Below are 11,690 nucleotides of genomic sequence, written 5' to 3'. Positions count from 1 at the left end.
GCGCAAGTATTAAATATATGTTTTTTACCTTTCGGAAAGCTACCGCTACATGGTAAACCGGGGTGTACCAATTTTGAGTAAATTAGCGTCCTTAAATTTCGATATATTGAAGTTTCAAGCATTTCTGAAATTTACTGTTATATGAAAAGCGGCCGTAATTTTAGTTCGATTTCAATAATTTTCAACGTTTTGCTTCTATGTGGCAAGCACAATAACCACACCGAGTTTGGTACAAATCGGTAGAACGGTTACCGAGATACATATACATATGTGATCAGAGGTGGGCGGTGTCACGCCCATTTTTCAAAATTTTATCCTAAACGTATTTCTTGGTAAAGAGTTGTTGCAAACATCAATTTTGAATAAATTAGCTTCAATAATTACTGATTTATCGAAGATTTCGTGTTTCTCTAAATTATTGTTATATGGGATGTGGGCGTGGTTATTGTCCGATTTTAAAAATTTTCGGTCATTTCATGTGTTATACCAAGGTAAACAACTATGCCAAGTTTGGAAGAAATTGGTGCAGCGGTTACCAAGATATACACATGTAACCATAANATACTAATGTATGAAATGAAGTAAATAAAAATCTACGAATACATTTCATGAATATTTTGTCATAGAGCTATTATTAAATACAGACATAACTTTGTCGGCCGTTGGTGCCGTAGAATTAATGCGTTAGAGAGAGAGAGAAATATACAAGCTCAACGCGCTAATTTAGGTATACTTGTATGTATATACCTGTTACTCGTCTGGCATATACTCCAACTGCGAAAATAATGACAATTATAATTTATTTAGATGCATATTTTAGCTAAATGTTATATCGTCGCCTGGATAAAAGATTGTCACAAGTTACTTTCGGTAACTCACGATTGAAGTTTGGAATGCATTTTCTCAGAAACACGACTACAGATCTTCTCTAAAGTGTCGGGGAATGCTATGTACTAGTTCACGAAATTCTTAAACTATCTTATTTTTTTAGTTTAGTGTCAACCATTTATGAGTTTAATAAAATTTTGTCGTATACGACATTTCTCAAAAAATTTGCAGTCAGTTTTAATGATATACGCCAAAATGTGATAACAATTTTTTATAAATTAACGATACTTTTTACTAATCAGCCTAATCGTGAGTTTCGCCCGAACAAAATTTCGCCAAAAATTTTTTCATCCACCTGTAGTGAATACACGCAAACGAAAAGTGAAAAAGTGACCCGGTTCTAGAAAATGAAACTCATAATAAGGCTGAATATGTCGGAATCTAAAGAAGAACAGGTAACTCTATTTGAAAGATCTTGATTAGTTTAGTACGACAGCAATACTAACGCAATTTGTAACAAATAGCCGAAAACATTTTAGTCAATTACTCGGAAGCTAAAGAAGATATCCAAAAACCAGTTAACAAAAAATCGAAATATCTTACTTTAAAATATATAACTGCATCTATAACTACAAATTGTCAAAATGACGATTCCGGCATTTTTCCATCCAAGCGATGATATGATGAATGTTACTCGCACAATTTCAAGCCTGTATGTAAATTTTCGGGAAAAAAGTTAATAAGTATATTCATCTGCTGAAAAGATATTTTCGCAGATTCACAATTTATTTAAAGTAAATCTATCAGCCCTATATCCAATTCCATGTGAATAAATCTCTCCAGTGCTTAAATAAATAGCTGCACAACACCCTAATTGCCGAAAGAGCGTTGCTTGCAACACTAGTCCTTTATGGGGACCAAATTAGGTGAAAAAAATAGCTAAGTTTGTTTACTGGATACACTGAGGCTTAAACTGTTTCAAGTTGCCTGGTTAATGTGTGCTAGCCAACTAACTTTATTTATCGATTCTTCTCAAGGTGTAATGAACTGAAGGTGGCGCATTCCCAAAACCGCTACTTTGGTTTTGCCGACTTTGACGTTTATGGCAATACGTAAACAAACTTTTTGTTTAGAAACAAGTGTAAACGTATTGTGTACTTTCAAGTGAAAAATCGAAGTAATTCGTGCGTTCTAAAGTAAAAAACGTTTTATTTGTAATAAAAACTTTATAAAAATGTCGTGCCGCGAATTTCAGCAGCCCTAGGAGTAAAGCCCCCAAATGCAGTTTTTTCCTCCCGCGACGACGCCTTGGCCACAAGATATTATCACTTTTTCGGCACCTGCAATACAAATTAATAAGACCTATTCTTTTGAATACATTTCAAGAGTGGTTGTATATTTTTTGTTAACGTTGTGCTTAATTTGCTATATTCAAAGATGGCTTGGGAAATTGGTGAATCGTGAAGAAAACACGTTTTCTCACTGCAAATTCACAACTGTCAACTCATTGTTCTTCGACATATTCTTTGTTTACCCATTGCCACAAATGTCATTCTGCGGGAATGCGCAATGTTGTATTCTATCGTTCTTGGCCACAAATGTTATTCTGCGGGAATGCGCAATCTTGTATTCTATCGTTCTTGGATTCTTCTTATATCTATCTTACAGAGTTGCCACCTAATATTTATCATTTTATACATATGTACTTAACTTATTTTCAATACATAGGGTTTACATATTCCATATTCCATAGTACCCCCTACTATTCACACTTATGTGACATGCTTCCTTTTATTCCTTTTATATATTCCTTTTATATATAAATATATATATATATATATTTTTTTTTGTTTTTTTTTTATTATTTCTTCTTTTTAATTTTTTGTATTACTTGTTTTTTAAGTTAATCATATTGTTGGGTCACCTAACGAGACACCCTGCAAGCTGCCTTAGGTTAAGAACACCTGAACACTCATTTACTTAATACTCATTTAAATAATTGCATTCAATAACTCCAATGTTATTACATTCACGCTCACTCTCAATTGTACAAAGAGATATACACACATTTACATACTTATATGTCAATCTAACACAACTAATTGTACTTATACATATGTATATACTACGTATGCATGCTTACATCCAAATGTACATAAATATTTAAAGTTAAACTCTCATTGGAATTTCACTGTTGTATCACGCCATCGCCTACTACTGTTATGTGAATATACATACATACTAACATCATATTTAGCTTGAATTACATATATGTAATATGAGTTGAGAACATAAAATAAATTAGTCTTCTGTTGACCCCCAAGACGTGTTAAGTTCATTTTCGGTAACTTTGCTCATTTCGCATATTTTAATTGCACAGCCCAAATGAGATAATAAATCTTTGCTAATACGGTTTGTTAAATTGTGGTTTAGAAAAACGCTTCTTTAAACCCCCTATATTTTTTGGTGCCCAACGTGGGGCTGTGCATTAAAGGAAAAAACCCATTTGCTGCTCGCGCTTAAATTTATTTTTAAACAAATTATTTTGTCGCGTTTTTGCTCTTGGTGGTCTTCACTTGGCTCTTTACCATCATCACCATCACCATCGCTGGAGGCTTGCGCCGTGGGACCCCACTGTTGGTTATCGGAGCGCTTCATATATTTTGCATTGTTTGCGACATAAATTTCGTTGCCACCATCATACGCTGCTGCCGTCGCTACTGCTGCTTCGTTAAACGCCAACGTTCGCATACGTTAGCTCGCTGCCGCTGCAAACACTAATCGTTGCTGCGATTTCGTTTTCTCGTCGCTGCGCCAGCGGCAAGTGTACGCATACATTGTTTCGCTGCAGTTGGTAAACTTGCGTGCTGCTGTTATTTGGCTTATCGTTGCCATTGCACTCTGTTTCGCTGCCACCATCATACGCTGCTACCGTCGCTACTGCTTATTCGTTAAACGCTAACGTTCGCATACGTTAGCTCGCTGCCGCTGCAAACACTAATCGTTGCTGCGATTTTGTTTTCTCGTTGCTGCGCCAGCGGTAAGTGTACGCATACATTGTTTCGCTGCAGTTGGTAAATTTGCGTGCTGCTGTTATTTGGCTTATCGTTGCCATTGCACTCTGTTTCGCTGCCACCATCATACGCTGCTGCCGTCGCTACTGCTGCTTAGTTAAACGCCAACGTTCGCATACGTTAGCTCGCTGCCGCTGCAAACACTAATCGTTGCTGCGATTTCGTTTTCTCGTCGCTGCGCCAGCGGCAAGTGTACGCATACATTGTTTCGCTGCAGTTGGTAAACTTGCGTGCTGCTGTTATTTGGCTTATCGTTGCCATTGCACTCTGTTTCGCTGCCACCATCATACGCTGCTACCGTCGCTACTGCTTATTCGTTAAACGCTAACGTTCGCATACGTTAGCTCGCTGTCGCTGCAAACACTAATCGTTGCTGCGATTTTGTTTTCTCGTTGCTGCGCCAGCGGTAAGTGTACGCATACATTGTTTCGCTGCAGTTGGTAAATTTGCGTGCTGCTGTTATTTGGCTTATCGTTGCCATTGCACTCTGTTTCGCTGCCACCATCATACGCTGCTGCCGTCGCTACTGCTGTTTAGTTAAACGCTAACGTTCGCATACGTTAGCTCGCTGCCGCTGCAAACACTAATCGTTGCTGCGATTTCGTTATATCGTCGCTGTGGGTTAACCGTAAGTTTACACACATATTTTTTCGCTGCATTTGGTACATGTGTGTGCTGCTGCTGCTTGACATACCGTTGCCTGGGCGCTCTGCGTCGCTGTCACCGTCGCCACTGCATCGTCTTCGCTGCAGCTCAGCTGTATCGTTTGCACTCGCTGACTTCGCTGCCTAACTTGTCACTGCTACCCAAAAACATTTAAGCGGGATTTGCCATTTGTCGTTACTCTCAGTGTCCCGTTGCTCTNGCTGCAGCTCAGCTGTATCGTTTGCACTCGCTGACTTCGCTGCCTAACTTGTCGCTGCTACCCAAAAACATTTAAGCGGGATTTGCCATTTGTCGTTACTCTCAGAGTCCCGTTGCTCCAGAGGTCATCCAAAGATCATTTCGCGAATATTCGTTAAATTCAACTGCCGTTGTTACTGACACTCGTTGTTGTTATTGATCGCTGTCGTATTAAAACACACATCGTGTGCATACGTAAATTTTCGCTAANTACTGACACTCGTTGTTGTTATTGATCGCTGTCGTATTAAAACACACATCATGTGCATACGTAAATTTTCGCTAATTTCTCACTCTATTTAAAATGTCTCTAGAAGAGTCGAAACAACAAAGGGCTAATATCAAGAAGAATATTTCCCGCATCAAAAACATCGTTGAGGCCAGTCTACGACCAGGTGTTAAAACACTCTCCGTAGCTGAGTATAAATGTCGGCTTGGAATTCTTGAATCGTACTTCAAGAATGTGTTGTCTACCCAAACCGACATCGAAAGGCTGGATTCGGAGGATGGTGGTCGTGCAGACCTAGAGGAGCTATACATCACAATGAAGTTGACCATTCGGACCCAACTAACTGAAGATCACAACGCCACAATTTCAGAAAGCACTTGTGTCATGCAAGCAAGTTCTAAACTTCCCAAACTTAAGCTTCCNGCTTGCGCCGTGGGACCCCACTGTTGGACATCGGAGCGCTTCATATATTTTGCATTGTTTGCGACATAAATTTCGTTGCCACCATCATACGCTGTTGCCGTCGCTACTGCTGCNAGTTCTAAACTTCCCAAACTTAAACTTCCTTCATTCAGCGGTAAATATTCTGAATATACAAATTTCATAACATCCTTTAAGCAAATAATTGACCGTGAGTATAGCCTCTCAAACATAGAGAAATTTAATCATTTACGCAATTGTCTCCAGGGTCCAGCGTTAGAAACAATTGATGCATTTTCAGTTTCTAATGAAAACTATACGAAGGCATTGGATAGACTTAAGGTTCGGTATGACAATGCAACCTTAATATTTTTAGAAAACATATGTTCGTTGTTTGAACTTTCGTCAGTTTCCAAGTCCAATGGCGCCCAGTTGAGAAGTCTCATTGACAAAGCGTCCGCGCTTTACGGCTCATTATTGTCATTGGGCACAGAGGGCCAAATTTCACAAGCCATGCTTATTTATTTAGTTTTACAGAAGGCAGATGAGGAGACAAACCGTAAATGGAAGTAGTCTCTAGAATTTAACACATTACCGACCTGGAACGAGTGCACCAAGGTTTTGGAGAGACATTGCCAGTACCTCGACTCAATTGATAACTCTCGCGCCGTTGGATCCGTACACCAAATTGCTGCGAAAGCGCCCAAAGCAAAGAATCATCACAAGAGCCATTAATTTGCTTGTTCGAGTCCGTCATGTTCGATGTGCTCCAGCAACAGTCACAAAATACATAGTTGCGATCGCTTCAAGGCACTTAATGTGTGCGTTTTGACCACGCAAAGAAGATGGGCCTTTGCATAAATTGTTTGTCAAAGGGCCACCAACTATCGAGTTGTCCATCTTTGCACATATGTAAGGTTTGCTCTCGACAGCACCATAGCCTGCTTCATCGAGTAACTATGTCCGACTCGTCTACCTCTCCGTCCGCCGTTCATACGAAAATGAACAACTCATCGCAGGATCACACAATTCTCGCCGCTGCTATAGTTTTGGTTCGCGACGTATCTGGTGGTTATCGACTTGGCAGAGCATTGTTGGATTCCTACTCCCAGGTAAACTTCATTACGGATGAATTATCACAAACCCTGATGCTTCCACGGCCCTTGTTTGTCAAAGGGCCACCAACTATCGAGTTGTCCATCTTTGCACAAATGTAAGGTTTGCTCTCGACAGCACCATAGCCTGCTTCATCGAGTAACTACGTCCGACTCGTCTACCTCTCCGTCCGCCGTTCATACGCACATGAACAACTCATCGCAGGATCATATAATTCTCCCCACTGCTATAGTTTTGGTTCGCGACGTATCTGGTGGTTATCGACTTGGCAGAGCATTGTTGGATTCCTGCTCCCAGGTAAACTTCATTACGGATGAATTATCACAAACCCTGATGCTTCCACGGAGAAAACATAACATTGAAATTCAAGGTATCGTTAAGTCATCTACAAACATCAAATATACGACCTCTACCAATATAAAATCGCAAGTGACAGGATTCGAATTACCACTCACGCTTTGTATAACATCGCATATAGCCTATCAGCCTGAACCGGAAATAGATACTTCGTCTTGGGACATCCCATCCAATATTGTGCTTGCAGACAATCAATTTTACAAATCTAAAAAAATCGACTTGCTTTTAGGAACGGAAAGTTTTTTCAGTTTACTTTCAGTGGGCCAAATCAAACTTGGTGATAGTCTACCAATTCTGCAGATAACGCTTTTGGGTTGGGTCGTTTCTGGACGCTATCGTGCGAGCTCTAACACGCTTAACACCAAATGTTTACTTGCCTGTGAAGAGTCCATAGACTCAAGACTGGAGAAATTGTGGCAGATTGAAGAAGTCACTTCAAAGGCGGACATGTGGACTCGTGAGCAACACAGTTGCGAAAAACTTTATAACAACACCGTGACTCGGAGCCCAAATGGTCGAATTGTCGTAAAACTGCCGTTCAAGGACGATCCTGCATGCTTGGGTGAATCGTATACCACAGCTTTGCGTCGTTTTAGTGCACAAGAACGTCGTCTGCTACGCTCTCCTAACCTCAGGACACAGTACGTCGAATTCATGGACGAGTATGAGAGACTAGGCCACATGCAGGTAGCTCTGAGCCCGAACTTAAACCAGCCTCACTACTACATCCCCCATCACTGCGTTCTGAAGCCAGGTAGCACAACAACAAAGCTAAGGGTTGTCTTCGACGCATTTTGTCAGACCACTACTCAAACCTCATTTAACGACATCCAAATGGTGGGTCCTATCATACAAAGCGAGCTTGTAGTTCTTTTGCTCCAATTTCGTTTACATCGCTTTGCGCTCACAGCAGAAATCGTTAAAATGTATCGGCAGGTGCTGGTCAGTGAAGAACATCGAATGTTCCAGTACATCTTGTGGAGGAGTTCGCCTAACCAGGAAATTCAAACCTTCCAGCTTAATACGGTCACATACGGAATGGAGGCCGCACCATACCTCGCGGTACGTAGTCTGCATCACCTTGCTGATCAACATGCATCGCAATTCGTCGTTGGTGCAAATGTCGTCAAGTCATCTTTCTACGTTGATGACCTGCTGTGCGGTGATGACTCGCGTACGGACCTTTCGCGAATAAAACAAGAGGTAACGGAGTTGCTAAAATTAGGTGGACTTGACCTGGCAAAGTGGCATTCAAACCATAAGCGTTTCAGGGGCGAACACTCTGTCAAAGACTTAATCTCGATACCTCAATAACTAGCACTCTTGTTCTGACATGGGATCAGACACATGATAATTTTTTATTCTCGTTTCAATCTAGGCAGCCTACAAATAGTCGTGTCACGAAAAGGACAATTCTATCTACCGCATCGTCGCTCTTTGATCCACTTGGCCTCCTAGCACCAGTGATCGTCACTGCCAAAATTCTGCTTCAGGAAATGTGGTTGCTGAAACTTGAGTGGGACGAGTCTGTTCCTCAAAATATCCAGTCGGCTTGGGAAAAATTCGTCAACACTCTTTCTGATCTGGCTTCAGTTAAGGTTCCAAGGTACTGTTTATCTACCAACATGCAGTCTCTTCAGACACATGGGTTTTGTGACGCGTCGATTCGTGCTTACGGCTGCGGACTATATACACGAACCTTAGACAACACTGGCAATGTGCGCGTTCGCCTTCTTACGGCAAAATCACGAGTGGCTCCAACTAAACGACAGTCACTGCCAAAACTGGAACTTTGCGGTGCACTCCTTCTTGCTCGACTTTTCACAAAAATCAAAGCAATTTTCACTAATTATAGGTTCGAAACTTATCTTTGGACAGACTCGCAAATTGTTCTTCACTGGCTCAAACTACACTCGGCTACGCTATCAGCTTTCGTTGGCAACAGGTCATCGGAAATCCAGGATTTGACTGTGGACGCTCATTGGCGACACGTGCCAACCAAAAGCAACCCAGCTGACATTGCATCGAGAGGAAGCACGGCACTTGAACTTGCTAGCTCAATTTGGCTCACTGGACCTGCATTTCTTTACGAAGACGTAAGCAAATGGCCTACACAAATGAGTAACAACGTAGACATGGCGGTTGTCAAGTCTGAAATGCGGAAATCGGTATTTAAAGTAACTATACCCACTAACTATATTCTTGAAATCCTCGACAGGTACAGCTCTCACACCCTAGAAGTCAGACTGGTCGCTTTAATGCTCCGATTTTGCACAAGGCTCAAGAAACGAGACACCGACACTGTAAATGGACCACTCACTGCCAACGAACTACACCGCGCTTTGTTACGCATTGTTTGGAACGTGCAACAATACCACTTCACTAACGACATTCAAATGTTGCAGAGAGAGTCAACGACAAATGGCAAGCTACGAAATCTGAACCCGTTTTTGGAGGTTACCCATTGTTTCGAACTACTGAAGGTTGGCGGTCGACTTGAACTGGCTGATATTTCTGAATCACAAAAACATCCCCTTTTGTTGCCCAACAAATGCGAATTCGTGACACGATATGTTAAACATCTGCACATCAAAAATTATCACGCAGGACCTAAAGCGTTGGTATCTTTGATTCGCCTACAGTTTTGGATAGTCAACGCACGCAATATCGCTAGACGCGTCGTCCGATCCTGTATCCATTGCGTGAGATACAAGCCGAAGCTACTCCAGCACATGATGGGCAATCCACCAGTTGAGCGCTTAACACCGTCGCGCCCGTTCGCTCGCTGCGGAATCGATTTTTGTGAACCCTTCAGCGTCTACCTTCGTATTAGAGGCAAGGCACCCTATAAAGCGTACGTAGCCATCTTCGCGTGCTTTGCAACAAAAGCGGTGCACATCGAGGTCGTCTCTGACCTATCCACGGATGCTTTTTTAGCATCGCTTAAGCGAATGATTGGAAGGAGAGGTCTTCCATCTGACATTTTCTGCGACAATGCAACCAACTTTGTCGGCGCTTGCAGAAAACTTGCTGAATTAAAAACATTCCTTTTCAAGAAACAAAATCAAGATATCATCGTTAACTATTGTGCTAATGAATTTGTTAATTTTCATTTCTTCCCTCCTAGAGCACCTCATTTTGGCGGAATTTGGGAAGCTACAGTCAAGTCAGCCAAAGGTCATCTCAACCGCAGCGTCATGAATGCCAGACTGACGTATGAGGAGCTCACTACAGTCCTAGTGGAAATAGAAGCGGTTCTTAATTCTAGGCCAATATCACCGCTCTCATCTGACCCCAGTGATTATGAGGCTTTGACTCCAGGTCATTTTATTACGGGCAGTGCGTTGAAATCACTTCCGGAGCGCGAAGTAGCAGCCAACATCAACCCCGTCGACAAATGGAGTCAACTTCTAGCGCGAACAAAGTGGACCACTGACCACGCAAATATCGCAAAGGACGCCATGAATCTCGTCCATGAGGATAATGTGCCACCACAACGATGGCAATTGGGACGAACTATAAATGCCATACCAGGAAAGGATACCAGAGTTAGAGTGGTCGACATACGAACGTCGAGGGGAACCAACCGTCGCCCGATTCACAAGGTTGCAGTACTACCGATTTGAAAGTCCTTTCAACGGGGCCGGGATGTTGGGTCACCTAACGAGACACCCTGCAAGCTGCCTTAGGTTAAGAACACCTGAACACTCATTTACTTAATACTCATTTAAATAATTGCATTCAATAACTCCAATGTTATTACATTCACGCTCACTCTCAATTGTACAAAGAGATATACACACATTTACATACTTATATGTCAATCTAACACAACTAATTGTACTTATACATATGTATATACTACGTATGCATGCTTACATCCATATGTACATAAATATTTAAATTTAAACTCTCATTGGAATTTCACTGTTGTATCACGCCACCGCCTACTACTGTTATGTGAATATACATACATACTAACATCATATTTAGCTTGAATTACATATAATATGAGTTGAGAACATAAAATAAATTAGTCTTCTGTTGTAAGGGTGGGTAACTCAGCAAATTTATAGGAGTTGACTCAATGACTCCAACTCACTTTAAGGAGTCAGCTCATTCAACTAACTCATTTGACTCTTTGTATGTTATGTAGCGTTTTTGCTGCATTTAAAATGCAACATTTAGCACTTTCGAACATATGTTTTCGAAGAGCGTTCATGCTATAGCATTTAGCAAATGTACATTTACGCGAGTTCGAAATCGTATGCTTTTGACAAACAGCCGTGTTCCAGTCTCTTATTTAGATCCCTATATATTACGATTAATTCTCACACAGAAGATAATGTGCAAAAACCCTACTGAAAAGGAAAAAATAAATTTTAAACCTACAAAAACTTGAATTGTTTTAACCATAACCGAACATTTGTTTATGTATATATTCATTTGTGGGTGCTGTCAATTAAAATTTCCTCACTTAATTAGGAAACAAAACAAACAGAGTTGATCATAAATTGATCCTGATTTCTATCAGCATCACATCGATGTTGAATTTGCTTAACTTTTCTTTATCCAAATATGTAATGTAAAATAAAAGAAATCTCGATCGACGATCACTGAAACGCAGCTAGCAACTGTATACTCGAAAAAGCAATGTTGCCACTTTTTCTCTTTAAACCATGTTCGAATCGTGGAAATTTTGGAAGATCACAGGGTTGCTTTTAGCATTTAGATTCTTAATGCAAAAATGGAGTTGCATTTAG

The 11,690-nt window shown here is 40.9% G+C and overlaps 3 protein-coding genes across 6 annotated transcripts; all 3 read left to right on the top strand.

Annotated features, from left to right (window-relative positions):
* Nucleotides 1-3,862: 3,862 nt before the first annotated feature.
* Nucleotides 3,863-11,009, top strand: LOC108361848 (uncharacterized). The gene is made up of 2 exons (XM_017614611.1): nt 3,863-3,868; nt 10,055-11,009. Exon 2 carries the CDS (start codon nt 10,125-10,127, stop codon nt 10,551-10,553), a length of 429 nt encoding a protein of 142 aa, XP_017470100.1. The 5' UTR covers nt 3,863-3,868; nt 10,055-10,124; the 3' UTR covers nt 10,554-11,009.
* Nucleotides 5,038-6,051, top strand: LOC108361847 (uncharacterized). The gene is made up of 2 exons (XM_017614610.1): nt 5,038-5,451; nt 5,596-6,051. The coding sequence occupies exons 1-2, from the start codon at nt 5,110-5,112 to the stop codon at nt 6,025-6,027; spliced, it is 774 nt and encodes a 257-aa protein (XP_017470099.1). The 5' UTR covers nt 5,038-5,109; the 3' UTR covers nt 6,028-6,051.
* On the top strand, nt 5,584-10,056 carry LOC108361846 (uncharacterized). 4 transcript variants are annotated; one of them, XR_001847375.1, is made up of 2 exons: nt 5,584-9,023; nt 9,146-10,056. XR_001847375.1 is itself a non-coding variant. In XM_017614609.1 (2 exons), the coding sequence occupies exons 1-2, from the start codon at nt 6,757-6,759 to the stop codon at nt 8,239-8,241; spliced, it is 1,290 nt and encodes a 429-aa protein (XP_017470098.1). In that variant the 5' UTR covers nt 5,585-6,756; the 3' UTR covers nt 8,242-10,056. The 4 variants fall into 4 exon arrangements, 3 of the variants coding, with proteins under 3 accessions (XP_017470098.1, XP_017470097.1, XP_017470095.1); XM_017614609.1 differs by having other exon boundaries at nt 5,585-7,969; nt 8,165-10,056; XM_017614608.1 differs by having other exon boundaries at nt 5,586-7,973; nt 8,169-10,056.
* Nucleotides 11,010-11,690: the final 681 nt, after the last annotated feature.

This window comes from Rhagoletis zephyria, unplaced genomic scaffold (genome assembly GCF_001687245.7).
Source record: "Rhagoletis zephyria isolate East Lansing unplaced genomic scaffold, Rhagoletis_zephyria_1.1 Rzeph_scaffold_00863, whole genome shotgun sequence".
Lineage (NCBI taxonomy): Eukaryota > Metazoa > Arthropoda > Insecta > Diptera > Tephritidae > Rhagoletis > Rhagoletis zephyria.
The sequence above is the reverse complement of the archived record's forward strand: the minus strand, read 5'-3'. Positions and strand labels throughout refer to the sequence as shown.

Bases quoted from the DNA above. Each gene is read 5' to 3' on its own strand.
- LOC108361846 (XM_017614606.1), top strand. From the start codon at position 6,757: ATGAACAACTCATCGCAGGATCATATAATTCTCCCCACTGCTATAGTT. The intron at 7,615-7,677 runs GTAGCTCTGAGC...TGCGTTCTGAAG, and splicing joins AGAGACTAGGCCACATGCAG to CCAGGTAGCACAACAACAAA.
- LOC108361847 (XM_017614610.1), top strand. From the start codon at position 5,110: ATGTCTCTAGAAGAGTCGAAACAACAAAGGGCTAATATCAAGAAGAAT.
- LOC108361848 (XM_017614611.1), top strand. From the start codon at position 10,125: ATGAATGCCAGACTGACGTATGAGGAGCTCACTACAGTCCTAGTGGAA.